General features: G+C 56.1%; 2 protein-coding genes and 1 long non-coding RNA gene across 11 annotated transcripts in view; 1 reads left to right on the top strand and 2 right to left on the bottom strand.

The window, feature by feature from the left end:
* Positions 1 to 11438, bottom strand: part of LDB3 (LIM domain binding 3) — a 64676-nt gene extending 53238 nt beyond the window's left edge. For 6 of the 9 annotated variants that reach the window (XM_058696903.1, XM_058696907.1, XM_058696905.1 and 3 more), the window contains exons 1-2: positions 10895 to 11028; positions 10688 to 10803 (exon numbers count right to left, since the gene is read on the bottom strand). In XM_058696903.1, the coding sequence (XP_058552886.1) occupies positions 10688 to 10780 (93 nt within the window). In that variant the 5' untranslated portion in view covers positions 10781 to 10803; positions 10895 to 11028. Of the gene's footprint in view, positions 1 to 10687; positions 10804 to 10894; positions 11029 to 11302 lie in introns of those variants that run through there. The other 3 variants (XM_058696910.1, XM_058696911.1, XM_058696904.1) reach the window with 2 other exon arrangements.
* Positions 11439 to 13085: 1647 nt separating this feature from the next.
* OPN4 (opsin 4) lies at positions 13086 to 24083 on the bottom strand. Its single transcript, XM_058696912.1, has 10 exons — positions 23735 to 24083; positions 22272 to 22417; positions 20847 to 20980; positions 20319 to 20522; positions 19506 to 19677; positions 18901 to 19065; positions 17870 to 17977; positions 16777 to 16957; positions 15786 to 15929; positions 13086 to 13477 (listed from the first exon to the last, which is right to left on the bottom strand). Exons 1-10 carry the CDS (start codon positions 23861 to 23863, stop codon positions 13397 to 13399), a joined length of 1464 nt encoding a protein of 487 aa, XP_058552895.1. The 5' UTR covers positions 23864 to 24083; the 3' UTR covers positions 13086 to 13396.
* LOC131492948 (uncharacterized) lies at positions 15831 to 22283 on the top strand. Its single transcript, XR_009252364.1, has 4 exons — positions 15831 to 15957; positions 19005 to 19109; positions 19499 to 19665; positions 21567 to 22283. It is a non-coding gene; the product is annotated as an uncharacterized LOC131492948 (long non-coding RNA).
* Positions 24084 to 26438: the final 2355 nt, after the last annotated feature.

Raw genomic sequence — 26438 nt, 5'->3', positions numbered from 1 at the left:
CACAAAAGCATCCCAGGGCAAGTGCCTAGTGCTACCGTGGCAGGAAGGCAGAGAGCTGGGAAAGTCATCAGCTCAGCCTGGGGAAGCAAGATCAGTTGGGACATGGGGCAGGGTCCAGTGCTCTGTGGTTGGCTTCACACTTCTAGAAAGGTGGGGGGTGGGGAGTGCAGGTATGGGGCCCACATTCCAAATCCTGCACACTCATGACATCACAGAATGTTAGAGTCTGGGGGACCCTACCCCACATGGCATGATCATACAGAATGTGATAGCTGCTACACACCAAGAATACCCAATCTGATGTCAGGAAGGCCACACTCTCAGTGTGGGACATTCTGTGGGATGTCACGATGGCTCAGACTATACTCCCAAAGACATCGTGCACAAAGCCAAATTCTGCCTGCCTGGCCCTCAGTACTAGCACGCTGAATTTGGTCGTGGTCTCCTCTGCAGTGATGTCACTGGAAATGCAAATTCTGGAGGGCCTAGGTGTATAACTTGATGGCTGGCCCCTAGGGACATTACATGGAATGTGATCAAGCTCCACTTCTAAAGCTGTCTCATAGAATGTCATGGAGACTGGCTTTACCCCAACTACCCTCCCCCCATGACACCACATGAAATACCATGCAAGTCCTACCCTCTACTGATAACACAAAGAATGACTTTATGACTTGATCCCCATGACATCATGTGGAGGCCCCCCCCAATGACATCATGTGGAATGCCATAAAGGCCTCGCCCCCAGTGACATCATAGGAAAGAGGAGCCTCTGGGAGCCACCCCCCACCAAGTTGTAACTAGAGGATATCCCTTGGCTTTTCTTCCACAACATGCCCACCAGCCAGCTTTCTTTCCTGGCTTCTCTGGGCACACCCCAGTTACTTCCGTGTCTACACCCCAGGGACAAGGCTGGCTTCTAATGCCGGCAGAAGCTACTTTCTGGCCCCGGCCTGGGGGACCATCCTAGAAGGAGTCCAGAAAGGACCTAGGGAAAGTCCCACACCCTGGGTTCCAGGTCTGGGTGGGCCTCTGGCCAGGCCCTGGGCTCCCAGAGATGGAGGGAAGCCTCCTACCAGGCCCTTCACAAGGAACTTTTATCCAAACCAGGGCCACCTGCAGTCACCAGTCTCCAGCCCATTCCCAAGTGGGCTCTACAGGGCAGGCCAGGAAGCGTGTGTGCTAACCTGGTGATAGCAGGGAGAACAGGTGAGCCCCCACTGTGGACCCACTCTTTCAGCCCCAAGGATTGTACTACTTTCTTAACCACTGACCACCCTATGCCCAGAGTAGCCTCCCCTCACCCCCAAACCTGCCGAGACGAGGCAAGGATAGTAGAGAAACAACCCATAGACTGCCAGGAAGCCACGTTGTCTGGTTTGCAAAGTCCAGCCTGCCTTCCTGGCTCCCACTGGGGTATCTTGGAACCACTTGGGCTTTCTCAAAATACACATCCCATATCCCGAAATTCATGGCTGCAGGGAGCCTCTACTGATGACAGGAATATGTTGTTGCCTTTGATTTGGGTTGAACAAAGGGTAAAAAACAACAGAGCAAAAGAAAACACTTTCTAGGCTAAGAGGGGACTCCTGAGAGCAAGCTGAGTTGCCCAGCTGGGCCCATCTGCAGAAAATCACCTTTATGTACACCTTCGGGCTTCACGTTCAGGTCAATGCTATCCCAGACACTTTTTTTTATAGACATCTGAAGAGTTCTACAGTGAGCACCCACGTAGCCACCACTGAGGTTCTACTTTAGCATTTGTTCAAGTTGCTGTGTCACATGTCAGTCCCCCTGACCATCCATCAGTCCATCTTAGCTGGGAAGCATTTCAGAGAAAATAGCAGTTACCAGTGTGTCTCCATTCAGGGTGAATTGTGCAATGCCTCTTTGTCCTAGTGGACTGCCCACAGGGATCCCCCACAGCAGGACACCTCCATACCAGGGCTCCCCTACAGCAAGACACGCCCACACCAGGGCTCCCCCAGATGCTTCTCACCATCTACAGAGAAGGGGGCCATTACTCTGCAGCAAGGAACTCCCAGGTCGGGCCACTACAGACCCCGAGACAGAAGGGCAAGCCTCATGCCTGCAGAGATGATGCCTGCCAGGGAAGACCGGAGCTGTGCCCAGAAGCTCATGGAAGCCGGTGTGAGCAAGGACACCAGAATGACATCCAAGAGCTGCTGGGGCCAGATCGGCCAGGACAAGCCGTAGGACTATCTGGAATGCCCTCCCTTCGGAGTTGCCCTCAGGACATCTGTCACCCTCGGGCGTGGGGTAACACCATACCTTCCTACCGCCATCCTCTTGCCTGGTCCTGCCTGACTCCCCTTCGTCCTCAGGTATAGACTGAGGTGATTCTTGTTCCCTGGGAAATGTTCAGTCTCCCCAGGGCCTGGTCAGTAGCCAAACTTCCTGAGGGGAGTGCCGAGCTGGCTCCTGTCTGCCCTGGCGCCTCTCTTCCTGCACCTGTGTCTGCTCATCAGGGCTCAGCTGGCCTGGCTTTTGGCTGCCCTGAGCAGGGCCCATGACCCCTGGGGTTGATGGGGTGGAGGGTGCTGTAATTCTCTGCTAGGTGGGCGATCTTCTGGCTCTGCCTGGGTCTCCTGAGAAGAGGCAGGGACCCTAAGGAAGTCACCCCTGCTCTGCCCAAGGGCCATCAGATCCCCACGCCCTTCTCAGGAGCAGCTTGCCCTGCAAAAGGGTGGGGCCACCCTGGGACCCTCGCCTGGAGTCCAGGCACGGTGTGCCCCGTGTAGCTCTTGTCTGACTCTGCCCCTCTCTCTTCGATCCTTGTCCTACAAAGGACCCAAAACCACTACATCCTTGGAGGATTTTTTTTTTCTTTGAAGTCTTTCTATCCTCTTTTGAGCATTTGAAAAACTCTTCATAACCACTGTTTCGTCCCCATTCCACTTTTTCAGTCATCCCCAATCACCAGCTACCTCTCAAGTAAGGGCCCAGCTGTGGGCCGAGCTCCAGGAGCACCGGCCTGTCTCAAAAGCTCCTTAGGACAGGCTTTAGGTGGTTGGGGGCCAAAATTGCCCCCAGGCTCACCTCACGGGAGCCCTTCCTCTTTGTTGGGCTGTGGTTTAGGGCACCTGACAGGGGACACAGGGCTAGCTGGTGCCAGGGAGCAACTGTGGCCTCTGCAACTGTGGGTGCCTTGAGGAGAGGCAGTAAAGCAGAGAGCACAGACTGGTCTGAGCCAGACCTCAGGGTACGGAGCAGCCTCCACGCCCTCTGTGTAAAGACACAAATAATGCCTTTCACCCAGGATTTCTGTGAGGATTACATTTTTAAATAGGTTATTCTGTAGGGGCGCCTGGGTGGCTCAGTTGGTTAGGCATCCAACTTTGGCTTAGATCATGATCTCATAGCTCATGAGTTCGAGCCCTGCGTTGGGCTCTGTGCTGACAGCTCAGAACCTGGAGCCTGCTTCAGATTCTGTGTCTCCCTCTCTCTCTGCCCCTCCCCCCTGCTCATGTTCTGACTCTGTCTCAAAAATAAATAAACATTAAAAAAAATTAAGCAGGTTATCCTGTAAGGAGGTGCAGAGCTAAGAAAGTTTCAGGGAAGCTCCCGATGGAGGGGGTACAGGGGCTGGCCCCTAACCCCTATCCCCCAAGGGTGCCAGAGGGGTGGAGGCTGGGAAGTTGCCTCCTTGGTCCCCACAGAGAAATAAGATCTGGGGCTGGCAGAGAGTGGCGTGTAAGGGGCCAGCCCCAACTGACCAGTCTTGAGCCAGCCTGCTGTCCCTAGAGGGGCCTGAGCATCAGCTGGAAGAGTGGAAGTTCTGTCCACAGTCCCAGGGAAGCAAGGCGCTGGCCAGGGCTCAGGCACATACATGTAAGGTTTTTATTTCCCTAGCTCCCTGGCAGCAGAGGGGTAGCTGGGCTCTGCAGAAGTGCTCAGCCATCACTCTCAGTGCTCAAAACCAGACAGGCGCCTGCCTTCTTTCCCTCTAGATACGTACGCTTGCCCCCCGACCAGCCCCTGCCAGTGTAGGTGTGGCAGGGGCTGGAGGGGAGGGCAAGGGTATGTAGTAGATGCTGTGTACTGTGCAACTTCCAGCATCTCCTCCCAACCAACCCAGGCTGACCACCCCAGGAGATTTCCCATGGAGCTCGAAGTGCATTTACCATTATGTGATCAAATTACTGTCACGCCATGCTCTCCTCCCTTCCCATCTGGCCTCCCCTGGGGCATCGCTCCATCCTTCATCCCCTAGCTGGAAGCTTCTGTCTCCCCATGACCCCGCTCCCCAACTACACCCTGGCTGATAGACAAGCCAGAGTCTTGTCTATGCTCAAAAAGCCTCTCCTTGCCCAGAGAAGATTTGTAGGACAGTGAAAATATTTTCTATGATACTACATGGTGGATCCATGTCATTATACCTTGGTCCAAACCCATAGAATGCACAACACCAAGAGTGAACCCAGATGTAGACTATGGACTCTGGGTGATAATGATGTGCCAATATAGGTTTATCGTGTGTAACAAATGTGTCACACAGATGGGGGATATTGATAACAGGGGGAGGCTATGCATGTGTGGGGCTGGGGGTATGTGGGAATACGCTGTACCTTCCACTCAATTTTGCTGTGAACCTAAAACTACTCTTAAAAAAGTAAGTCTTGGGGCGCCTGGGTGGCTCAGTCGCTAAGCGTCCGACTTCGGCTCAGGTCACGATCTCGCGGTCCCTGAGTTCGAGCCCCGCGTCGGGCTCTGTGCTGACAGCCTGGAGCCTGTTTCGGATTCTGTGTCTCCCTCTCTCTGACCCTCCCCCGTTCATGCTCTGTCTCTCTCTGTCTCAAAAATAAATAAACGTTAAAAAAAATTTTTTTTTTTTAAAAAGTAAGTCTTGGGGCACCTGGGTGGCTCAGTCAGTTAAGTGTCTGACTTCACCTCAGGTTACAATCTCATGGTTTGTGAGTTCGAGCCCCGCATCAGGCTCTGAGCTGTCAGCACAGAGCCTGGAGCCTGGAGACTGCTTCGGATTCTGTGTCTCCCTCACTCTCTGCCCCTACCCCCTGGTACTCTGTCTCTCTCTCTCTCTCTCAAAAATAATAAATAAACATTAAAAAAAATTAATTCTTTTGGGGCACCTGGGTGGCTCAGTTGGTTATGTATGTGACTCTTGGTTTCAGCTCAGGTCATGATCTCACAGTTCATGAGTTTGAGCCCCACATCTGGCTCTATGCTGTCAGCATGGAGCCTCCTTGGGATTCTCTTTCTCTCTCCCTCCCTCTCTGCCCCCCACCCCACTTGCATGCTCTCTCTAAATACATACATACATACATACATATTTTTTAAAGATTAAGTCTTTTAGGGTGCCTGGGTGGCTCAGTCAGTTAAGTGGCTGACTTTGGCTCAGGTCATGATTTCACAGTTCATGGGTTCAAGCCCTGCATAGGGCTCTGTGCTGACAGCTCAGAGCCTGGAATCTGCTTTGGATTCTGTGTCTCCCTCTCTCTCTGCCCCTCCCCCGCTTGCTTTCTGTCTCTCTCTTTTTCTCAAAAATAAAAATATTTTTTTTAAACATTAAAAATATTTTAAATATTTTTATATTTATATTTATATAATATTTATATTTATATTTATATATTTATAATATATATAATATATATTATAAATATATATAAATATATATATTTATATTTATATATATTTATAAATATTTTTATATTTATATAAATATAAAATATATTTATATTTATATTTAAAATATTAAATATTTTAAAGGGGCGCCTGGGTGGCTCAGTCGGTTAAGCGTCCGACTTCGGCTCAGGTCATGATCTCATGGTCCGTGAGTTTGAGCCCCGCGTCAGGCTCTGTGCCGACAGCTCAGAGCCTGGAGCCTGCTTTGGATTCTGTATCTCCCTCTCTCTCTGACCCTCCCCCCATTCATGCTCTGTCTCTCTCTGTCTCAAAAATAAATAAACATTAAAAAAATTAAAAAAAATATTTTAAAAATTTAGGGGCACCTGGGTGGCTCAGTCAGTTAAGCATCCGACTTCGGCCCAGGTTGTGATCTCGTGGTTATGAATTCAAGCCCCACATTGGGCTCTGTGCTGACAGCTCAGAGCCTGGAACCTGCTTCGGATTCTGTGTCTTCCTGTCTCTCTGCCCCTGCCCTGCGTGCATTCTCTCTGTCTCTCAAAAAAAAAAAAAAAAAATTTAAAAGAAGTTAAATCTTTAAAAAACGGATCTCCCTGCCTTAGTTGCTCCAACCAGCTCCTGTCATGTCTCTCCTTTCCTTCACCTTCAGGCTTCTCCAAGAATGACCAGCAGGTCCTGCCTCTGACTGTCTCCCATCCCTCTCACACCCAGCCATCTAGCATCAGCCCCCACCACTCCACACATGCAAGTGACCTCCCTGTACCCAAAACCAGGAGTCACTGGTCCCCTCTCTTGCGGATCACACCCTTCCCTGCAGGACCTTCTGAGTCTCTCTCTTCTTCTCCTCTTTTCCCACAGTTCTCTCCTGGATGTCCTAGGTGTCACTCTCAGTGGACCCCAGACAACACTAGGGCATGGTAAAGTCCACTTCATGCCTCTTAGGATGGTCCCAGCATAGAGGTGTTTCCTGGCTCCAAAGAGGTGGAGAAGCTGTGTTTGGGAATGTGAGGGCCTCCGGTGAGGGGGCCTTTGCAATCATGGACAGTCTCTGGATGATGGGGGACCGTGCAGAGAGGGATGGAGAGTCAGGGAACTGGGGACACATCTCCCAGGTGGGAGGGCTGCCCCAGAGGGACCTAGCAGGCATTACTCAGGAAGCCCGGCCTTCCTCACACTTGCTGCTGTCCTACAGTGGCTTAAGCCTGAGGAGCCCCAGGGGCTGTCCATGAAGTTGCCCTTGTCCTAGGTCCTGGCCCAAGGCTTTGGAGGGTCTGCTCCTCAGGGCCCAGCCAGCTTCATGCCCATTCCTTTCAGGGCCCTCACAGAGTCAAAGACATCTCTGAGTACCTGGGAGGGAAGCAGGGCCTGGGCACCTCCAAGAATGCATTCCCCAGCCGTGGGCCTCTGTCCGGTTATCTTCCCTATTCCTTCATCTGGGAAGGCCCCGGCCAGCCGCCCAGCAGCCCTCCGGAGGCTTGCCTGACCTTCAGGGTGGCTATAAACAGCACAGCCTGTCAGCACTGCTAGGCGCTGCCCAAGAAACAGCAACTATGGCCTCGAAATTCCAGGAATTGCCGGCACAGTTGCCCCAGAATAGTCTCAGCCTGTCCCCCTCCCCCTCCCAGGGGACCCTCCGTCCTCTGCGTCCCCACTGTAGCTAGAAGATCTGACAAATACTGGAACCAAAAACAGCAAAGAAACAAAGGCTTCTGGGCTGGTGCCCCAGGAGAGCCTGCTAGGCCGAGCGAATAAGGCTGTAAGAGATAGAGGCCTTGGTGCAGAGAGCCGGGCATCCTTCCCTCCTCCCCCCACCGGGGTCCAGGCTCAGCCCCACGGTTCCCCCATCCTCACCACCACCTCAGTGGAACAACAGGTGCACAGAATTTTATAACTGTGAGCAGCAGAGCCAGACAAAAACACACACTTCTTCAGTAGAGTCAAGGGCTGCACGACGCACCAAGGACAAGGCCCCAGACCACAGCCTCTGCCTCTGCCCCAGCTCTTGGACCAGAATGGGCTGGGCCTTTGGAGCTGCTCTTTAGCGGCTGCTCCCACCCCTCCCCCACTTCCTGGAGAATTGGCTGCGGCTGGATGGAGGGGCGGGGGGGGGGGGGGGGGGGGGGGGGGGGAGGGGAGCTCATGTTGCAGGCCCAGCCGCACCTGTCCAGGATAAATAAAGGCATTTCCCCTCCACCCTCCCATTCTCCCTCCTGAACCCACTTCTCTGTGGATCCTCAGAAGGAGACCGGGCGAGGGAGGGGGGCTGCTACAGCCCCAAGGTTGATTCTGGTGGGCAGGGTCGGGTGGGGACTGGAGGTACCACCCAGCGTGAGGGTGGCAGCCTTCTTCCAGGAGGAGCAGCCTGTGTCTACAGCTGACAGGGAACAGGCTCCATTCAGTACTTTGTTACTAATCCCCAGCCAAAGGGCTGAGCGGCAGGCCAGGGAGTTAGGGGTTCCTAAGGTCACAAGAGCTCCTGAGCAAATCGAGCCTCGGTTTGCCCCGCTCTGAAGTGAGATGGTAATCGCAGGCCCGCCTGCCCAACCACCTCTCTCAGGACCGCAGTCCGGGTGCCCAGGGCTGTCGGCCCTGCTGAGAATGAGCGAGCCCTGCCTTTGCTGCCCCATCCCTACCCCGCTGCAATATGCCACCACTGCCCTGTTGCAAAGGCTCAGGCCAGGACACTGGAGCATCCGCTGGCCCTGCGTCCCACTGGGGAATAAGTTCCTGGTCCAGAAGGGCCTTGAGAGCCCCAGCAGGAAATACCACAGCCCTGGTGGGAGTGTCTTGGGCCCTGCCTGGCCTTGCCGGAGTGTCTTGGGCCCTGCCAGGGCCCTGCCTGCCTTGAGCCTGGGATGCCCAAGCCCAGGATATCAGTGGCCCACCCGAGAAATTTGTGAAGAGGTTCTAAGCCCTGGGGAGGATCCAGCATCCATCCCAGCCTGTTCCCAGCCTTGATGACTTGGGGCATGGCTCTGAAGGAGGCTGAGAGGCCATTGTACCTATCCCCCGATGCCCTGCATGAGCAGCGGGTTCTATTTTTAAAGGTCCCCCTAGTCATTGGCTCCATGACATCCCAATACACCCTTTCCTTGCAGTGAGGACATTCTTCCTGCTGTCTAGCTTAAGGCCTCTGTGCTGCAATATAAGCCCTGGGCTGGCTGAGGCCAGGTGGTACATAGATCCTGGGTGAGGTCATTGACTATCCTGGGTGCCACTGCGACAGGAGGCTAATTTCCACCAGCAGGGATGGGGCAGGGAGCACCAGCATGAGGCCTGGAGGACTGTAGGGCTGGGGGAGATGTGGGCTCAGTCTGAGGCATGGGAGGCCTGTGGATCCATGACAGTGAGGGTAGACAACCCCTCCTTGGACATACAGGAAACCTGTAACCACCTGAGAGCAGTGCAGGGTCCATTGGGGGAGGGGCCATGTCCACTGGGACTCAAATGCCCATGTATCACCACATCATCAGGCAGGGTATCCAAGGCTCTGGGTGTCCTTTTGGTACTGCACCCTGCGGTTTCCGGGACAGTGGGTCTGAAGGGGTGGGGACTCAGGTCAGATGAACAAGATCTCCGGCAGGATGGAGAACATGGCCATTTCCTGGGACTAGAGCTGGTCCAGTGCCCCCCGCTGGAGGAGTGTGGCTTTTATAGCTATTATGAAGTTCCTATGTCACCCCTGAATGGGGCTTCTCCTTCTCCGCATCCCCCCCAAATACCCACACCAAGTTCCACAAACAGGTTCGCTCCTCCATGGGGGCACTGGCTCCCTGTCCCCTCTGCCAAGCACTGACTGCCCACCTCAGTGCCTCCCTTCCCGCCCCCACCCTCCACCCCCAGAACCACAGCAGAGCTCTGCTGCCCTGAGAAGACACTGCCTCCCTGTCCCCCGGTGGGCAGCAGTCCCAGCTCCCTGGCCCATGCATCACCCTCCAGTGACAGCCTGGAACCTCAGCCTGCCCCCTCGTGCCCACACCAGCAGCACAGGAGCTCAGCCTCAGCCCTACCCCATCAGGCAGGGCTTGCCTTTGCCCTCCCACATCTCACAGTCCACCCTGAGCCTCAGGGCCTTCAGACTCGCTGGAGAGAGGGTCTGAGACTCGCAGCTCAGCCAGACTCGCTGGAGAGTCCTTTGACAAGTGTTGCCTGAATGCTTACTGTGTTCTAGACACTGGTACAGGTGCTGGGAACACAGCAGTGGTTAAAACAAAGACAGATTCTCCCAAGCAGATCTAGCTTATCGCCTCTCTGGACTTGAGTGTTCCTGGCTAGGCAGTAGAGCTACTCAGACAATCTCCAGTGATCTGTGACATCCCCAGCAAGTTGTTCCCTGACCACAGACACTCCAGAACACGTGGACCATTTGCCCAGGTGAGCATGAGGAATAAAATGTCAAACAGGTAGGCAGAGCAGCTGTGGCTGAATGGGTAGGGGCCCGGCCAGGTGAGGGAGGAAACCAGTAGGAGATCCCCAGCAGGCCCAGGAAAGGGGGTAGAGATGAGGCTGTTACCTGGGGCCTGGGATGAAGGGGATGCTGGAGCCCAGTTACCAGCCTAGCCTAGCCCTGAGCCCCAAGGGCAGGGCAGCTGAAGTCACCAGTCTGCCCACCTATCTATGTGCTGGCCTGTCACCTGCCCTCTCCATGCTAGGAGTGCTCTCTCCCCATAGCAGCTGCCCCCTTCTGTGGAGATGGTCCAGGCTGGGGAGCACCTTGAGCCCACCCTCCCCACGGAAGGGCTTAGGAAGGCACTATACTCTGTTCACCAGCCTGCCTACCCAGCGAACTTGGCCTTTCCTTCTTGGCTCAAAACACCCACCACTTGCCCATGTTTCACACTCACAACAGGTTGGCGAGCTCAGGTAGACAACAGCTATGGCCAAAACCAAGGGCCTGTGGCCGGCAGTATCCAGTTGGAGCCAGTCCCAGCCCCAAGTCTGGGGATGGGACATGCTCTGCTCTCCGAGAGCCTCAGGGAGGACAACAGAGGGATGCGCACACCCTCCTCAGAGTGTGCCCCGCCCCTGTGGGTGTCAGGCTGTGTGGGCAGTGCACACTCACCCGGGAGATAGTGAGCGGCATGTTGAAGTCCTTGCCCCCCTGGAGACGGAAGCCCCAGGGCCCAGGCCCGGTCAGGGTCACGCTGTAAGACATGCTGGTGCTGACAGCGGCAGCCTCTGTGAACAAGAGAAGAGAAGAATGAGAGGGCCCTCACGCACCCACCTCCCCAGCCTATACCTGGGCCCCTACCCCCGACCCCAGCCTTGCCTGCTCCGTCCCTTGCTGCCTGGCCAGGCTGTGTGGAGCTCCTGAGAGGCTCCTAAGAATAGCCGGGAACGAATGCCATCGACACTGATATCTGCCCTCTGCTGCGCCCATAAATGGACTGTAACCCTACACTCTGCCCGCCCGCAGCCTCCCACCGTGACTCACACGGCTAATATTGCCCCTGGGGAGGGGTGTCCAGCACCCAGCACCCCCCAAGGGGCAGGATGGGGGACTGGCCAGGTTAGTGATAATGCTCTCTCCTCCTTGCTCCCTCTGCCCTTTAGAGAGCCCAGATGTGTGTTCTCTCGGCCCAGCTCAACCCACCCGTTTGCCCAGAAGACTGGGGCTTTGCAATTTGTGTCTTTCTGCCCTGTGCTCCCTGGTGAGGACTCTGAGGTTGAAGCTTACCCAGTAGAAAGCCTGGGACCAAGCTGAGCCTCCAGCTGGTCTGGACAGAGCTTCTGTTCAGGAGACTGGCAACTGGTCCAGGGTTGTCCAGCCATAAAAATGATCAAATAATAACTGTGTCTATGGTCCTGGCTGAGCTCAGCTCCAGGTCCCTCATGCCATTATCCCCTCAGATTCTGAGAGGCTGCCACCTTGGCCTGCAGGAACCAGGGTTCAGAGAGGTTAAGTGCCTTCTCCAAGGTCACACAGGGAGTGGACCCAGGCCATGCTGGAGCACCTGAATGGTGCTCATTTCTACTGGGCTTGTGCCAGATAATGCATTCCCCATGGCCGCAGGCACCTCCCGATTCCCAGGCCAGGCATGGGGGCGAAGGGCACAGGGTCTTGGCACAGGGTCTGAAAGCAGGTCTAAGGCAGGCCCACACCCTCCAGACCCTCTAGGGGCCCAGAGGTTATTCCTGGCTCTCCTGTCTCATTTGTGCTCTGGAAAACTTGACAGCAGCATGGAAAGCTCCAGCTGCCAATGTCGCACGCCAGGCCCCCATGCCCTTTGCACTGGAATGGCAGTGGGTAGGGAGGAGGGGAGGAGATGCCATTTGCTCAGCTGCTGGGATGTGGGGCCAGAAGGCAGAAGGAGGGGGAAGTGCGTGCGGTGTGTGTCTAGCTTGTAACCCAGAGACAGTGTGTTCTGGGTGGGGACCTGGGGGCCTAGGCCCCTTGGGACTCCAGCCAGTGTGTTCTTCAGGCCAAGATACCTCCAGAAGCCCTTCCTCAGAAGACACTTCAGGCCCTGTGTGGTCTGGAGATAGATCAAGGCCCAAACTGGCTCTGATTGGAGAAACTGAGGCTCAGGGAAGGTGAAGGTGACAGGGCTGGCAGTTCTTTGGCCCTCTGGGAAGGCTCTAGCCCTGGCTAGGCCCTGAAGACTCAGAGTGGGCCTGGGGTGTGACGAATTCCCAGTTGCCATCACCCCACCTCATGGCCTGGCACATACAACATGCATGGTAGCATCCCCACATCACAGGGACATTTGGCAATTTGCCCAAGTTCACAAGAATATCAAGTGGAAGACGCCAAAGAAGGACCTGTATTCTTTCCCCCATTACACCACCTCTTCTGCTGGGTATCAGACAGCCCAGGCTGCCCCCCTGCTCAGGCCTGGCCCGGGAAGCCAGGAAGTCCAGGAAGCTCATGGCCAGCACCCCACCCTCCCCATACCATCCCCTACCTCACTCCCAGGCCCCCTCCCATCCATCCCCACCTCCAGGTTTACCCCCTTTCCTAGGAGGGGTCTGTCCTGCCAAGCTGGAAAGGACCCGGCAGCGAGGTATGGCCAGTGTGGGGAAAGAAAGAAGCCCACCCTGTAGGGGGAGGGGAAGCCCCGGGCTAGGAAGTACCTGGAGCTGCAGGCTCTTTCTCTGGACTCTGGCACCCACACTGCCTGATGCTGCCTCTGGGGAAAGGGAGGGGTGATGGGAAGGATGCTCTTAAAGGGGAAGGCCAGCCTCCCTCCGTCTGCCTCCCCTGGGCGACCCAGCCAGAGAGGAGCTGGTGCCCACAGGCTGGGCATGAACCGCCTCCTGATAACAGCAGCTCACTGGGGAGTGGGGGTGGGGACAAGCCTGGTCTTTGTCCCTCCTCCATTCTTCCCCTCACAGTTTGAGGCAGAGGCTTCAGGAGTGAGAGTTGCAAGGTGGGGGACAGAGGGAGGGGAGAAAGAGATGCTGCGGGCGTCAGAGGCCAAGCCCTGGGTCTCTCTCCCATCGCGACACCAACAGGTGAAGACCGTGCTTCTCTGCTTTTTATTTTCCTATACGCTGTCAGAGCGATACAGCCCTGGGATGATCTTAGGTCACTGATTCGAGACACGCCACAGGTGCAGTGTGTGCACACGTGTGTTTGGTGGGCATGCAGACATGTGCAGGTAGAAGAGTGTGCCCGAAAATGTATGTGTGCACAAGAGGGTGGGCCATGGCAGAAATAACACTGGGGAAGCAGAAAGGGGATAGCGGTGAAGAACAGATTCCGGCGCATGAAAGTCTGTGCTCGGCTTCAACTGCTGGCCGCGGGAGATGCAGTGCTGGCCTGCCCACGTCAGTGAAATGCCCAGCCTGGGTGCAGCGGCAGCTCGCAATTAGCTGGCGTGTCCCACGGAGCCATCGCCATTGTCATCGCCTGGACAATCACAGCACACAGCATTTGAGGAGAGGCAGATGACTCCGGGAAGTAGGAGGGCCTGGGCTGAGCCTGGGGTGCAGGCTGTTGAGATGAGAAGTGGGTGCCAAGCACATGTCAGGGCAGGTGTTTTGGGGTGTGGGGCCCCGAATCCAGCACAGCCTGGGTGACAGGGCCACTTCCAAAGCCTGAAGGCTCATGGGGTGATCTTGGGTCTGTGTGTATGAGGGGGAGGTGAGGGAGCTGGATGTGTCCCAGAAGAAAAGGTGAGCCAATAGGCACCCTACATCCTAGGGTCCTGGCTGGGGAGCAGCCCTTTGGTCTGAAAGCAAACAGCACACATAGGTTTAGCTCCAGGAGTGTCCCACTGGGAGCATTCTCCCAGTGACCCTCCATGTTTAGGGTCACTGAGCAGTGAAGTGCGGTCGCATGGAGAGGCCAGGTTGTGTCCTGGCTGGGGGATGGGCCTTCTCCGAGGCCACATTGTGGCCTGGACGATGGAGCCTGCAATATCTAAGGCCACCGGCAAGACCTCCCCCTGGGGCCATCCCCTAGGCTCTCAGACTCCTGCAGTCAGTCAGAACTGAGCTCCCCTCACCCCCACCTTCCAGTTGTCCTCTTCCTCTACTCCCTCTGGGGGGCCTGCGTCTCCTCTCGCCCTGCGGCCGCAGTCACCTCATTTCTTGCCTGTCTTACAGCACCAGCTTCCTCCAGGCTTCTCCCTGCCCGTTCATTACATTCCAGCTGTCCTTCTCCAGCCGCTGCAGGGAACCCAACCACCCCGCAAGGTCAACCGAGCCTACCTCAAAGCCCTAGCTAAGTCCTCCAAGGGCTCCCTGATCCCCCCAGGGTCAAGGCTAGAGACCCCTCAGGTCAGTATCTGATTGGGCCTCCCCACAGTTCCTACCACCTCTTGCCCTTCTTTTCTCCTCTTCTCTCCCCACCACTAGCTCCCGGAGTCCCTCTGGCTGCTCCTGGGTCACAGAGCAACATTCTGTTCCAGGACACGCCAAGCTCCCCAGTGGCCCCACTGTGTTCACACAGGCTCTTTTCTTGGCCTGGAGTGCTCAACATCACCCCCATCCTGCCTGGCAACCCTTGCTTCACCTCCACCTTTCCTGGGGAGGCCTTGGGGACTTGCCTCTGCTTTCAGCACCCTGTGTGCTGATACCTTGATGGCAGTGCTTATCACACGTGTTAGGTGATGGCTGATATGCTGTCCCTCCCTGCCCAGTGCCCTAGCCCGGCCCAGTATTCCCTACAGGACAGGCGCACTGCCTTTCCTCACTGCTTGTCTCCGTCCTGGCCTCTGTGGCTGTTCACAGTGACCAGGGTCAGGGCTGGGGGGTGAGTCATCCCTGGAGCTGGAGCATCGAGGGGGCTGTGCTCCTGGGAGAGGCAGGGATTCCGCAACTGCAGGGGGCAGCCCAGGGCTCCCCCTCTCTGGGACATCCAGGGGGCAGCCTTGGGGACGTAAGGCAGGACATGGTCTTAGGCTTGCTAGGGAAGCCCAAGAGATCCCAGGAGCTGGGGGTGTTGCACCAGTGTGAACAGAGGGGCTGGGTAGAGAGCTGTCAGCTGAGGGGGAAGGGTAGCCTCGGGGCCTGTGCACACGGCATTTCCAGCGTTCCAGAATATGGCCTTCTCTAATCGCCATCGACATTCCGTTCCATAGGCACTTGGGCTGACAGCTGGCCTTCTTTTAATAGCCACAAGTATTCTGGGTGACATCCTAATCTCAGGGCATTCACAGCGAGCACATAACAGCTTACAACACCCACCCCCCAGGTACATCCAGCCTCCAGTCACGCAGACAGCGTGGTCACACGCAGTTTAGAGCGGACAGGTTGGGGCATACTCAGTCCTATGCCCTGTGGTGTCACAGAGACAGAGAATATGTGCTGGGCACATGGTCACACACATGCACAAGTTACACTCCACTGACTCACTGCACACCACATACCACATACTGTCACGGTCACACATAATTACACACACAAGCTATACAATCATCACAGCACTGTAGAGCTACCACCATCTGCCATGCATGTGCATAGTCAGGGTCACGCAATCACAGACACTCTCAGGTACAGTCACAGACCACATTCAGGCGTGCTCGGAGCATCTTGGAGTCACAGAGACCCCCAGGCACCCCAGGCAGGCAAGGGAAATCTGGGTGGGGAGGGAGTGATTCCCAGAGGGCACTGGGCCCGCCCACAAGAACAGCTCCCCTTTCCAGGCCACTCCCTGGGCTACTTGCCCCCTGTCCCCACCCCCTTATAGACTGGCAGGTGCCGGGCCCAATCACCTGCCCAGGCGTCTCTGCTTCCCGTCCCTGGGGCCTGACAGGGGCCTTGGCTTCCATGTCCTCCAGGCCCTGACTGCAGGGGAACCGTCCACTCACTTGCTGGGCAGCCCCCCACACAGCTGCCGCCTCCGTGTCCATCCAGCCCTGGGGAAGGTGAGAGAGTCACTATGAGGTGAGAGGGACATTCCAGAGTCTTGCTCTTGCCCTCTTCCCCAGCCAAGTGTCTCTCCGTCGTCCACACAGATATTCACTGAGGCAGGGTCTGTGATACTGTAGGCTTGCTGGTCACCAAATCCCTGCAAATTCTGAGTGCATGTGTTCGTGTGTGTGTGTGTACGTGTGTGTGCACTTGTGTGTCTTCCTAAGCATGTGGGATGGGTCTGTCTTCACTCTTTGATGTCGTGCACTACAGTGGTTCAAGGCAGGGACTGCTGGCAGCTCCTCCCTCAGCCCCTTAACAGAGACCTCCAGGGATGGAAGCAGTGGCAAAAGGTCAGTGGCGATTCTTGGTGAGGCCCATGGTGGGCCCTGTAGTTACAGTGATGGAGAAGCCCAGGTGTGGCTGGGAGACAGGAGCCCACAGCACAGAAGGCTCTCCTGGGGACAGCTAGCTCCTGCCTGTCTCTTGGGAGGCCCCTCTAGGGCCACAAATGCCTGTCTTTTCAAGCTGTGGCTCTAAGCTCCTAGAATAATGCCAGCATGGAAGAGAGATGGCCTAGAGTTGGAAGATGCATGTTCAGTCCTGGCCCTGCTCCTGGGTGACCTTGGGCCAATGCATTGCCTCACCAGGGTCCCTGCCTGGTGCAGGGGCAGATGGTGCAAGGGAAAGCCATGGAACAGTTGTGAGGGGCTCTTCCTGACCGCATCCCAGGGTCCTCAGTGTCCCTGAGGGTCCCTGAGTCTCAGAGGCAGCCTTGCCCAGAGGCCTGAGGCTGGCCTGGTTGAGGAAAGGAGGGAAATGTGCTAGCCAGCAAGGGCCCAGCATTCTTACCACCTCACTCTCAGAGCCTAGGGATGCCTGGCGTCTCCGTCCGGAGATCCAGCTGAGGTCCGAAGCCTGGCTGCTCAGTGTGGAGCGGTGGGTAGAGCGGTAGCTGGCATAGGGGCCAGTGCGCTGGCCCGACACGCCCAGCAGCACCCCCAGGCAGGGCAGGTGCTGGGCAATGGCCATTCTGCAAGAACAACACATCTGGTTAGGAGATGGGGGTGGACCAACAGACTGATACAGGGCTAATGGGAGTGGAGAGAAAGCCACTGGGGAAATGGGGGAGTTTCAAACATTGTAGTTATGAGGATAGACAATTGATAGGGTGATGGCGATGGACAAAAAGACACTGGCAGTCAGAGGAGGTGATGAGGAAGGACAGACAGATGTTGGGGTGAAAGAGACTGACAGGCTCATAGTGTTGGGGATGGACAGACACTGAGGCCATGGGCATGGAGGGAGAGGCTTTGGGTAGTAGGTTCAGCAAGGTGCTTGGTTTCAGCTCTCACGTGGCTGGCCCAAGGCACATCTCTTCCAATGGGGACCAGGGACGCTCCTCTGAGCCTGCAGCTGGCCTCAGCAGGGTGGGGAGTTACTGACACCACCAGGCAAAAGAAAGCACTGAAGGCTTCCTCATGCAAGAGGCCAGTTATGCCGGGATTCTATCAGCAGAGAAGGCTCTGGGCCAGAACGAGTCCCAGGCCTCTGCTAGGGCCCTTGAACTCTCCCGACTGTGGTCTCTCTAGGACATTGCTCTCTGGGGGCTTCTCTTTCTAGTGGGTATCACTGCTTATTGGCCATTTTGCTGCCTTTGGGCCCTGGCTCCAAAAATTCCATAGTCAGGATTGGACACTGCCCAGGGAGCTCTGATGTCCCTCCAAGCTGAGCCCCCTGGGAAACTGGGGCAGTGGGTAGGGGGGTGGACAGCAGCTCCAGACCCCACCTATTGTCACTGGCTGCTCCCAGCTGCTAGAGGTCCCCACATATATGAGAGATAGGAAAGATGGCTGGCCTCTACCCCCATTCACTGCTTCAGGCCCTCTGTGACCATGAGGGTGGGTCTGGAGACCTGGGGCTGGGTCCCGGAGGAGGGCCGCACCTGTACTTGGGGTGGGTGATGGCATAAATGATGGGGTTGTGGATGGCAGAGGCCTTGGCGATGACAGCTGGCACCGAGTTCATGTAGGGAGTCAGCACATGCGCGTACCTAGGACAGAGAAGCAGTGGTCCCCCTGCCAGCTGGCCCTCCTAGAGCCTCCACAGCCTACCTTCCCACTCAGGAACCTTCTTCCTCTAGGCCAGGCCCTGCAGGGCACAGCCCAACCTGGCCCAAACCAACACAGCCACATCAGCCCCCCAGGAGGGACTGCCATGCAGGGAGCATTCTGACTGGAGGTGAGCGGGAACCAGGGGAGCAGTTGAGGGAGGGCGGCTGAGAGGAAGATGTGCCAGGTTGGGAGTTTCCGCCAGGTCCACTATAGCTTGGAGCCTGTGCTGCTGGCAATAAGTCCTCCCCACCCCCAGTGACTCTGGCCCTCCGCCCATCTCCTCCCCCACCCCACCCAACCCTGAGACCCACTGCTTCCCTGGCTGCCTTAGAGTGATTTCACCAGAGAGCTTTAGGGAGGGCCAGGCCATTCCTGCACAAGGAGGTCTCGTACCCAAACACGTCCCAGGATTAATAAGTATCACTGTCACAAAGTGCTTCTGCATTCTGGCCTATGTCCATGCTGCTGTGGACATCAAGGTCCCCAGACTCTAGCCACAAACGACAAGCAGGCAGGGGGTGAGCGGCTCTCCTGGCTGTGTGTCCACAGGTGAAGAGGGAGCCAGAAACTCAGGGAGAGTCAAGTGTTCCCGTGGGATCTGGCAGGACCTAGTAGCCCTTGTAGGCCCTCAGGTCAAATCCACTGTGGTCCAGAGCTCCCCGCACCCCTAACCTGGTATGTGTTCCAGTGCCTCCAGGAGCGGGTGGGCCCATCTCCTGCAGGGAACCTTACAGCCCGGGGAGAATGAACAAAGTTCTGAGGACTGACTTCGGTTGTGGGGATGGCTGGCTTGGGCTTAGACTGAGGAGGGTCCCCTTACCCTCCTCCCTCCCCCTGCCCCAGCCCCTTGGGCACTGCTCACCCAGCAAAGGCCATCAGGGCCACAATGGAGTAGGGGGCCCAGGAGAGCACGAAGAGAAGGATGACCAGCAGCTCGATCTTGGCCATTTTCCACTCTCTCTGCAGCCGCTGCCGTTGCCGGGGGGACCTACCACCGCCCTCGCAGGCCCTGAAGGTCTGGAGAGCCCTAGGACAGGTGCAAAGTCCGAGTCTGACCCCACTCTGGATGCAGTGAGTGCCATGATCATGGCCACTGTGGGGGAGGCTGCCTGGACATTCCCTCCAATGCAGGAAGCCCTGACTCCCAAAAAGTTCTCCACCACATCCAGCCTAAGCTGCCTCCCTGTGGTTCCCCCTGTGATGTCTTCTCTACCCCCACAGACCTCCTGACCAAGCCTAACGGTCCCCTCCTCAGAAGTCCCCTTCTGAGACTCCTCTAAGCACCCAGGTTGCTCTCATCTCTAGACATCCCATCTACTACGCACATGTGCTCAGCTTGTCTTTGCCCACCTGGAGCTGGGAATGTCCTGGGTGGGTGCACATGTGAGCCTGGGGGCAGGGTAGGGGCACCCTGGAAAGGGGTATGGCTACCCTCCCATCCAGCCCCTCCTCGCACCCAGCTCTTACTGGCCTGTCTCCCGGATGGCCCTGAAGATGAAGATGTAGCAGTAGATGATGACCAGCAGGGGCAAGAAGAACACAAAGCAGAAGAGCAGCATGGTGTAGGCTCGAACTGATGGCGTGAAGCTCATGTAGTCCCAGGAGCAGGAGGTCAGCAGCCCCTCTGGTACGTAGGCGCCTGGAATCCCGGGTGGGGGGCAGGTGCTCAGCCTTCAGGGTAGTGTGATTCAGGCTCCTCCTCCAGCAGGGGCTCTGGAGGTGGGGTCTGGGATCCCTGAACACTGGTCCCAAGCCCCGCCCTTCCCAGTTCAGTGTGGAAAGCAGGGCACCTGGAGGAGAGCTTTCCAAGCCAGTTCTAGTAGGCAAAGCCCACAGCTGCCCATTTTTGCCAGTTTGGAACAGAGACCTCACCATAGCCCCAGGGTCTCACTCCACCAGATTTGGCCAGGTGCTCGATCCTGCCACAGAAAGGTGGGTGCCTTCCTGCTAACTCTCCTACCCGCTCAAGCCCCACACCCCGAGGCCTGTGTGTCTGACTCTGCAACTCAGCATTGGATACACCTGTCACTTCCCACCACCCAAGAGCCATGTGGTCTTCCCCTGTACTGGGAGAGGGGGACCAAGGCCACGCTCTGATTGCTGATGGCACATCAGTTTTCCCTGCTGCTAGTTGTGTGCCCTGAATATCCATCTGCCTTGAGCCTCAAGCACTCCCTTGGCCCCACCTGCCAGCTGGCCACCCCGAGTCTACCAACCTGCCCCTTGAACATGCCCTTCCCAGCTTATCTTCCCCTCTCCCGATTCCCCCAGTCCACTTACTCCAGCCAAAGAAGGGTGGCAGACTCCAGGCTAGGGCATAGAGCCAGACGCCCAGCAGGACAAGCGCCGCCCGCCTCTTGGACACCACCCCGATGGTGGCCAGTGGGTGCGTGATCACCAGGTAGCGGTCCAGAGCAATGGCCATCAGGGTGATCATGGAGGTGATGCCAAAGAGAGCCCCACAGAAGGCATAGAACTCGCAGCCTGTGGGCACAGCTCCCTGACCTCAGATCTTGGCAGGAGCCCATGAGGTACCCCAGGGGAGGGAGCGTCTGAGGATGTCACATACTCAGCTCCTGCCTTCTCTCCAGAAAAGCAGCCCTGAGCCCCTCTCCAACCTGGCTACTTGCCACATCTGGCCCAGAAGCTGAGTTTTCCCTCTTGCTCACTCATAGGATTGAGGGCGGCCACCCATTCTCTGCCCAGGAAGAGCAGATCACCTCCTTGTCCAAGGCCACCCTCCACTGTGGGCATGGCCCTCCACAACCCTCCTCCTCCCTCCAGCATAAGGGAACCCTGAACGTCTACCTGCCTCCCCGAAGAGCCACCGCTTATGGAGGCTGCTGGCGAAGAAGACAGGGGCCTGGGTGAAGGACATGAAAAAGTCACTGACCGCGAGGTTGATAATGAACATGTTGGCAGGTGTCCTGAGTCCTCTGCTCCTGTGGAGGGTCAGAAGCTGTCAGGAGGTGCTTCTGCTGGGGAACTTTCCTGAACTACATGTGCACACACACACGCGTGCCCACACACACATGTGCACATGTACAGTCACCAGCCACTGGGCCATAATCCGTCTTGCTGCCTAGCCAGCACCAGCCAGACAGCTCTGGAGCCTGACAGTGTGGACTAAGAAGTGAGGTCCCCTGAACGACAGCAACTCTTGCCCTGTATGGAGAGCAATACCACTCCCAGAGTGTCGTGCAGCCCAGCAGAAGCAGGAGCTAGCTCTAGGGCTCATCTGTTTCCTCCTCTCTCCTTCTGGAACCCTCTGCATGACCCACACTCTCTCCTTGGACACACCCCTCATTTCTCTGAACCCCTCCAGGCCAAGTTCTCCCAAGTGGCTTCTCCCGCGGAGCTTCTCACATCTTCCTCCTCAGGTGCCCCCTCCTTGTCCCCCTCATTTCAGTATTTCTGCAGTCTTCACCCTCGGGGATGGCCCAGGCTGTGCCCTACAGGTCAGGCACTTTCACAGACTTCTCTCCCATAATTATCCATCTTTGCATCTATCCCCTCCCTCTTTTCCAGATGGGAACACGGAGGTTCCCACCCAGGAAGTGGCTTCTTCCAGGTAACAAGGCTCAGTAAAGTGGCACTGCCAGGATTCAAACACTTATTTGATGGGCACTGCACAGGCGTAGATTTACTTAACCATCACATTGACTCCGTGAAATCAATCACAACTCCGTTTTGCCAACAAGAAAAACGGACTCCCAGAGGATAAGTGACTTGTTCAAAGTCGGTTCAGCTAATAGGTAGTAGGGTCAGAATTCACTTCTTCACCTCCTGTCTCACCATTCAGCCCAAGAATGGGGCAAGTGGGGAAAGAAGCTGGGGGTGGTTTCCAAGGGTGGCTGCTGAGAGTCTTGAGGATTAAGGATCTTGTTGCCTGGGCTGCTTTTTCAGGCAGAGGAAGGATACCCACTGGGGCAGGTGACATGGAGGTAAGCTGAGAGCAGGGTAGAATGGACAGAGGCTCGGGTATTGTAGGGACATTTGTCTTACAGAAACTATGCCTGGGTGCCATTGGCATGTGCCACTCAAGTTGCCCTGGACTACTCTTTGCCCCCTTCCCTGAGCTGGAAGATGGAGGCCTGCCCTGAGACCACTGAGGGCTTGGCCGTGGTGTCCCCACCCAGGCTCAACAGAGCCCTGGCAGAACTGGCACTAGAATTCCTGCCCTGTCTTTGCATGGCCAGCTGCCCTCAGTGCCCATGCCCACCAACCAGGTACCTGCAGAAGGTATAGATGACCATCAGATTGCCCAGGATCCCCGTGAGCCCCACCAGCAGGATCACTGTGCCCAGGGTGTAGTGGGCATGGTCCGGAACATCAACTGTGGGGAAAGGGATCCAGGCAGCAGCCTGAGCCCTGGCTGCCTGCGGAGAGACAGAGAAATAAGAGCATCACGTTATCCTGTCATCTTCAAATAACCCCGAGAAAGAAGGGTTAGGGTTCCCATAGGGTGGTTAGGGAGACTGAGGCTCAGAGTGGCACAGCCACTTGCCACACTACTAGGAAGTGGCTGAACCAGAGTGGAAATTCAGATCTCTCTAAAGTCAAGCTCAAGCTCCTATACCATGACACAGAGGCACAAGGATTCTAGGATCATCTGTTGGAGGCTGGTCGGACAGACAGACACATGTCTGACAAGGAGGAACACAGCTGGAGTAAGTCTACCTTTCCTTGGGGAGAAGGCAGAGCCATCCCCTGGGTGGCTTTCTCTCCACTATATGGCCCTGACCCAAGCACTCAAGATGGTCCGCAATGGTATTCTAGGCCCTGTAGACTCTGGGGTGGTGGAGTTGGGTAGAGCCCCTCTCCTCAAGACCCCCAGCCTCAAAGACTGCCACATATAATGGAATGGGGCTGAGTTTGATGCCTGGCATGGGAGAGAGGAAAGGAATTTCCCTTTAAAAAGAAAGCTTACGGGGCACTTGGCTTGCTCGGTCAGAGTAGCATATGACTCTTGATCCCGGAGTCATGAGTTTGATGTTGGGTGTAGAGATTACTTAAATAAATAAATAAACTAAAAAAAAAAAAAGAACACTTAAGTCTCCCAGGGTCACTTCAGGGAGGTCATGACCCTATAGGCCAGTACAAAGGGCTTTAAAGACCCCTCTGCCCTAGCTCCTTTCCTGGGAAGGAGGACAAGTTAGTCTCTGCCTTGCCTCCTATAGCTACAGAGCCTTTCCATCCTATCCAGGATATAGGCCTGCATCCCAGGGTCCTAAGGGCCAGCCCTCCCCAGTTAACAGTGGGTTTGGGGGCTATGGTCCTGGGGCCCTGGCAGGATCTTGGACGCAACAGAAGGCACCTAACACCTCACTCTGGGCTGGACAAATCCAGAGACCTAGGGTATGCCTTCCTCTCTGGAAGGCTTCATGGGACATCCAACCACCCTCAGAAAAGAATGGATGCAGCCAAGGACAGATCTGGGCCATTCCAGCCCCTTGTCCTTTAGGGCTGGCCTTTCTGTTCCTCGAATGACTCCACAGGGAAAGACATTCCCTACACTGTCTTCCTTGTCCTCTTTGTGGGATAGACTCAGAGAGGTCCAGTAACATGCCCAAGATCCCACAGTAGAGCTCAGGCCATTTCTATCTCCCTGTCAAAGCCCCTGTGTGTTCCCAACATGGAGGCCAGGGTGAGGGGAGGGGAGGCTCTGTGTGTGCACATGCTGGCCTCTGGCTTACCGTGGGACTGATGGGTAGAGGTTGGTCCAGGCTGGAAGTGCTGCTCCGGTAGCCGTCCCACCTGCTGGGTGAAGCTGGGGTGGCCACACAGCTGGGCTCCTGGGTTCTGGGCCCTGAAGGAGGGTTCATCCTGAAGTAGGGCCGTCCTTTCTCAAGCCCACAGAGAAGTCAAGGGCACAAGGTGCTCAGGATATTAGCTGTGCCCCGTCTCCCAAATTTCCTCCTTCCTTAGCATCCCTGCTTGATTGGCTGGCTGCCTGTTCCTGCATCCAGCATGGACCGAGCCTGGAGCTGCTCTTCGAGCTGATGACTGCTGTGTCCAGTGAAGCACAAAGGAACGAGTGTCACAGCTATGGCGACTCACAGCCACAGGGTCTGTCCCCACCTTTAAGTAGCGGAGCGGGGAGTGCACATGCCCAGTTGCTCGGTCCTGCGGGCTCCCTCAGATACAGGTCCCTGGGTATCTGTCCACAGAAGGTTTGATGATGGTAGTATACATGTGTGAAAGTGTGTGTGTGTGTGTGTGTGTGTGTGTGTGTGCGCACGCATGCGCATGAGTATGAGAGTGTGTGTCAGTGTGAATGTGTGTGTATATGTGTATTTCAGGGGAGACTGTTGTGCTTGGCCTCCTGGACATTGGACAGGAGGCTTTGTCCTCCCCTCTGACAAGGCTCTCTCTCTTCCCCGAGCTCATCAAGAACAGCCTCTTCTCCCTCAATGATGCCCGGGGTTGCCCAGTGGCACCCAGCTTCACCCTTTCCATGGGGTGCCCTGCCCTCAGATTCAGCCCACATGAGTCCATCACATCTTCACAACCACCCCCCTCCCAGAACCAAGGCTGGTCACCCACTCCACAGATGAATAAGCTGAGGATGTGCCAGGATATCACACAATCAGGGTGAGATCACATCACAAGGCATTTTATTTCTTGCCTTTGATAATAAATTTTTTAAATTTTTATTCATTTTTGTTGGGGGGCATACAGAGAGAGGGAGAGAGAGGATCTCAAGCAGACTCCACGCTGTCAGCACACAGCCTGGTGAGGGGTTCAAACTCACAAACTGTGAGATCATGACCTGAGCCGAAACCAAGTGTTGGACGCTTAACCAACTGAGCTACCCAGGCGTCCTGATAATAAACTTTTTTATTGAAGTATAAATACTTTAAAAATCCAAAAAGGCAAATCTGGTAGAGACCTGGAGACTCAGGCCTGGCTGAGATGAGTGAGTGTCGGGGTGGAAGGGTCCCCTCTTGGAGGAGGCAGCAGGAGCCAAGTGAAGAGCCCAGAGCTGAGTAATCTTCGCAGGGGGCCCACTTGGCTTCCAGGAACATCCTACCTGGGAGTGTGTCCAGAGGCACAGCGCAGAGATTTGTAGAGCCCTGGAGTGGAGACATATGCCGACTCCTCCTCCAGGACTCCCTCCACCCCCAGTCTCTACAAACAGTTTTCCTTAAGCCCCAGATTTGGGTGGGATGGGGGGCAGGGAGGAGCACCCACACTCGGAGGGAGAAGCTACACTTCCCAACAGGCGCCAGCTCGCTGTTCAGACACACTTCCTCCTGGGACCTTCCATGTCAGTCTTAGGCTCACAGAGGCTCACGTGGGTGGTGGGTGAGGCTGGACCCCGGCTTTGTTTCTCCCTGTAGTGCCCAGCATGGACTTACCAACTGCTGGCCTTTGAATATGGGGTTCTACCTACTGATCTCAGCTGGGAGCCACTCTGAACTGACACCAAGTCCCATTCACTGTTCTCCCCAACTTTCTACCCTGATAATTAGGAACGAATGCAGGTGAAGTACCTAGCACCACAGGCCCCCAGAAGTGTTTGCCAGTGGACAGATGAGCAGGGGCCATACCCTGGGCACCATAGGCCTCAAAACAACTCCTAAAGCCCTGAGATATTGAAACCCCCACACCTGGGGCCTTCAGAAGCCCATGGCCCATTTTACATCATCCTTCTCCATGGCTGACGCACAGCTGCCCTTGGAGGTGATGCTGAGATGTCCCACCCTCTCGTCTTGTGCCGCAACTCTTCAGGGGAGGGCCCACCACAACCCTCCGCCTCCACACCTCTGCGCCCAGCTTCTGCTCAGAGCCTGCTGTCCAGGCTGAGCCAAGAGAGCCATGTGGGCAGACTCAGCCTCCAAGGACACAGTGTTTAACTGTTCCCCTTGGGCATGCCACTGCCCAAGCTGTCCTAGTTACAAGCCATGGGTCCAAGGTGGGGAAGCCCTTGGCTTGCCATCACTCTCCTCAGACCTCACGGGTGCCCAGCTGCACTCCCACCCCTGAGCCCCACTTTTGCTCCCCACTCTGCCCCCTAGATCTCTCTCCAGGCCTGGCTCAGAGTGGAACCCAGCCTTCCCATGTCCATCCTGGCTTCTCTGTCCACAGTCCCAGGGGCCCCACTCCATCCAGGAGTGAGCACAAGAACAGACAGGGAGGGGTCCTCAAACCCTTCACAGGCCCCACCCTAGTTAGTGCCCATTTCCTCAGAGGCCGGTCAGGCATCTCTTCCTCTTCCAGTCTGGTTGGTCTGGTCACTGAGGGCAGGCTGATCTCAGTGCTCAGGGCCAGTTGCTGGCTCTGGGGTCTTCTAGGTCCCAGGCCCCTGGGCAGCTGATAGCAGGCTGCCATCCCCACATATGGCTCCTCTCTTCATGGCCTTCCCTTTTCTCTTACCTGCCTCCTTACAGCCCATTC

The sequence above is a fragment of the Neofelis nebulosa genome, chromosome 13 (genome assembly GCF_028018385.1).
Source record: "Neofelis nebulosa isolate mNeoNeb1 chromosome 13, mNeoNeb1.pri, whole genome shotgun sequence".
Taxonomy (NCBI): domain Eukaryota; kingdom Metazoa; phylum Chordata; class Mammalia; order Carnivora; family Felidae; genus Neofelis; species Neofelis nebulosa.
This window is presented reverse-complemented; position numbering and strand designations above follow the sequence as displayed.

What these genes read in the sequence shown, in the direction of transcription:
- OPN4 (XM_058696912.1), bottom strand. Translation starts at nt 23,863, where the DNA reads ATGAACCCTCCTTCAGGGCCCAGAACCCAGGAGCCCAGCTGTGTGGCC. An exon ending in GTCATCTATACCTTCTGCAG is followed by an intron (nt 20,981 to 22,271) that starts GTACCTGGTTGG and finishes GACCCTCCACAG; the next exon opens with GAGCAGAGGACTCAGGACAC. An exon ending in GTGGCTCTTCGGGGAGGCAG is followed by an intron (nt 20,523 to 20,846) that starts GTAGACGTTCAG and finishes CTGTGCCCACAG; the next exon opens with GCTGCGAGTTCTATGCCTTC.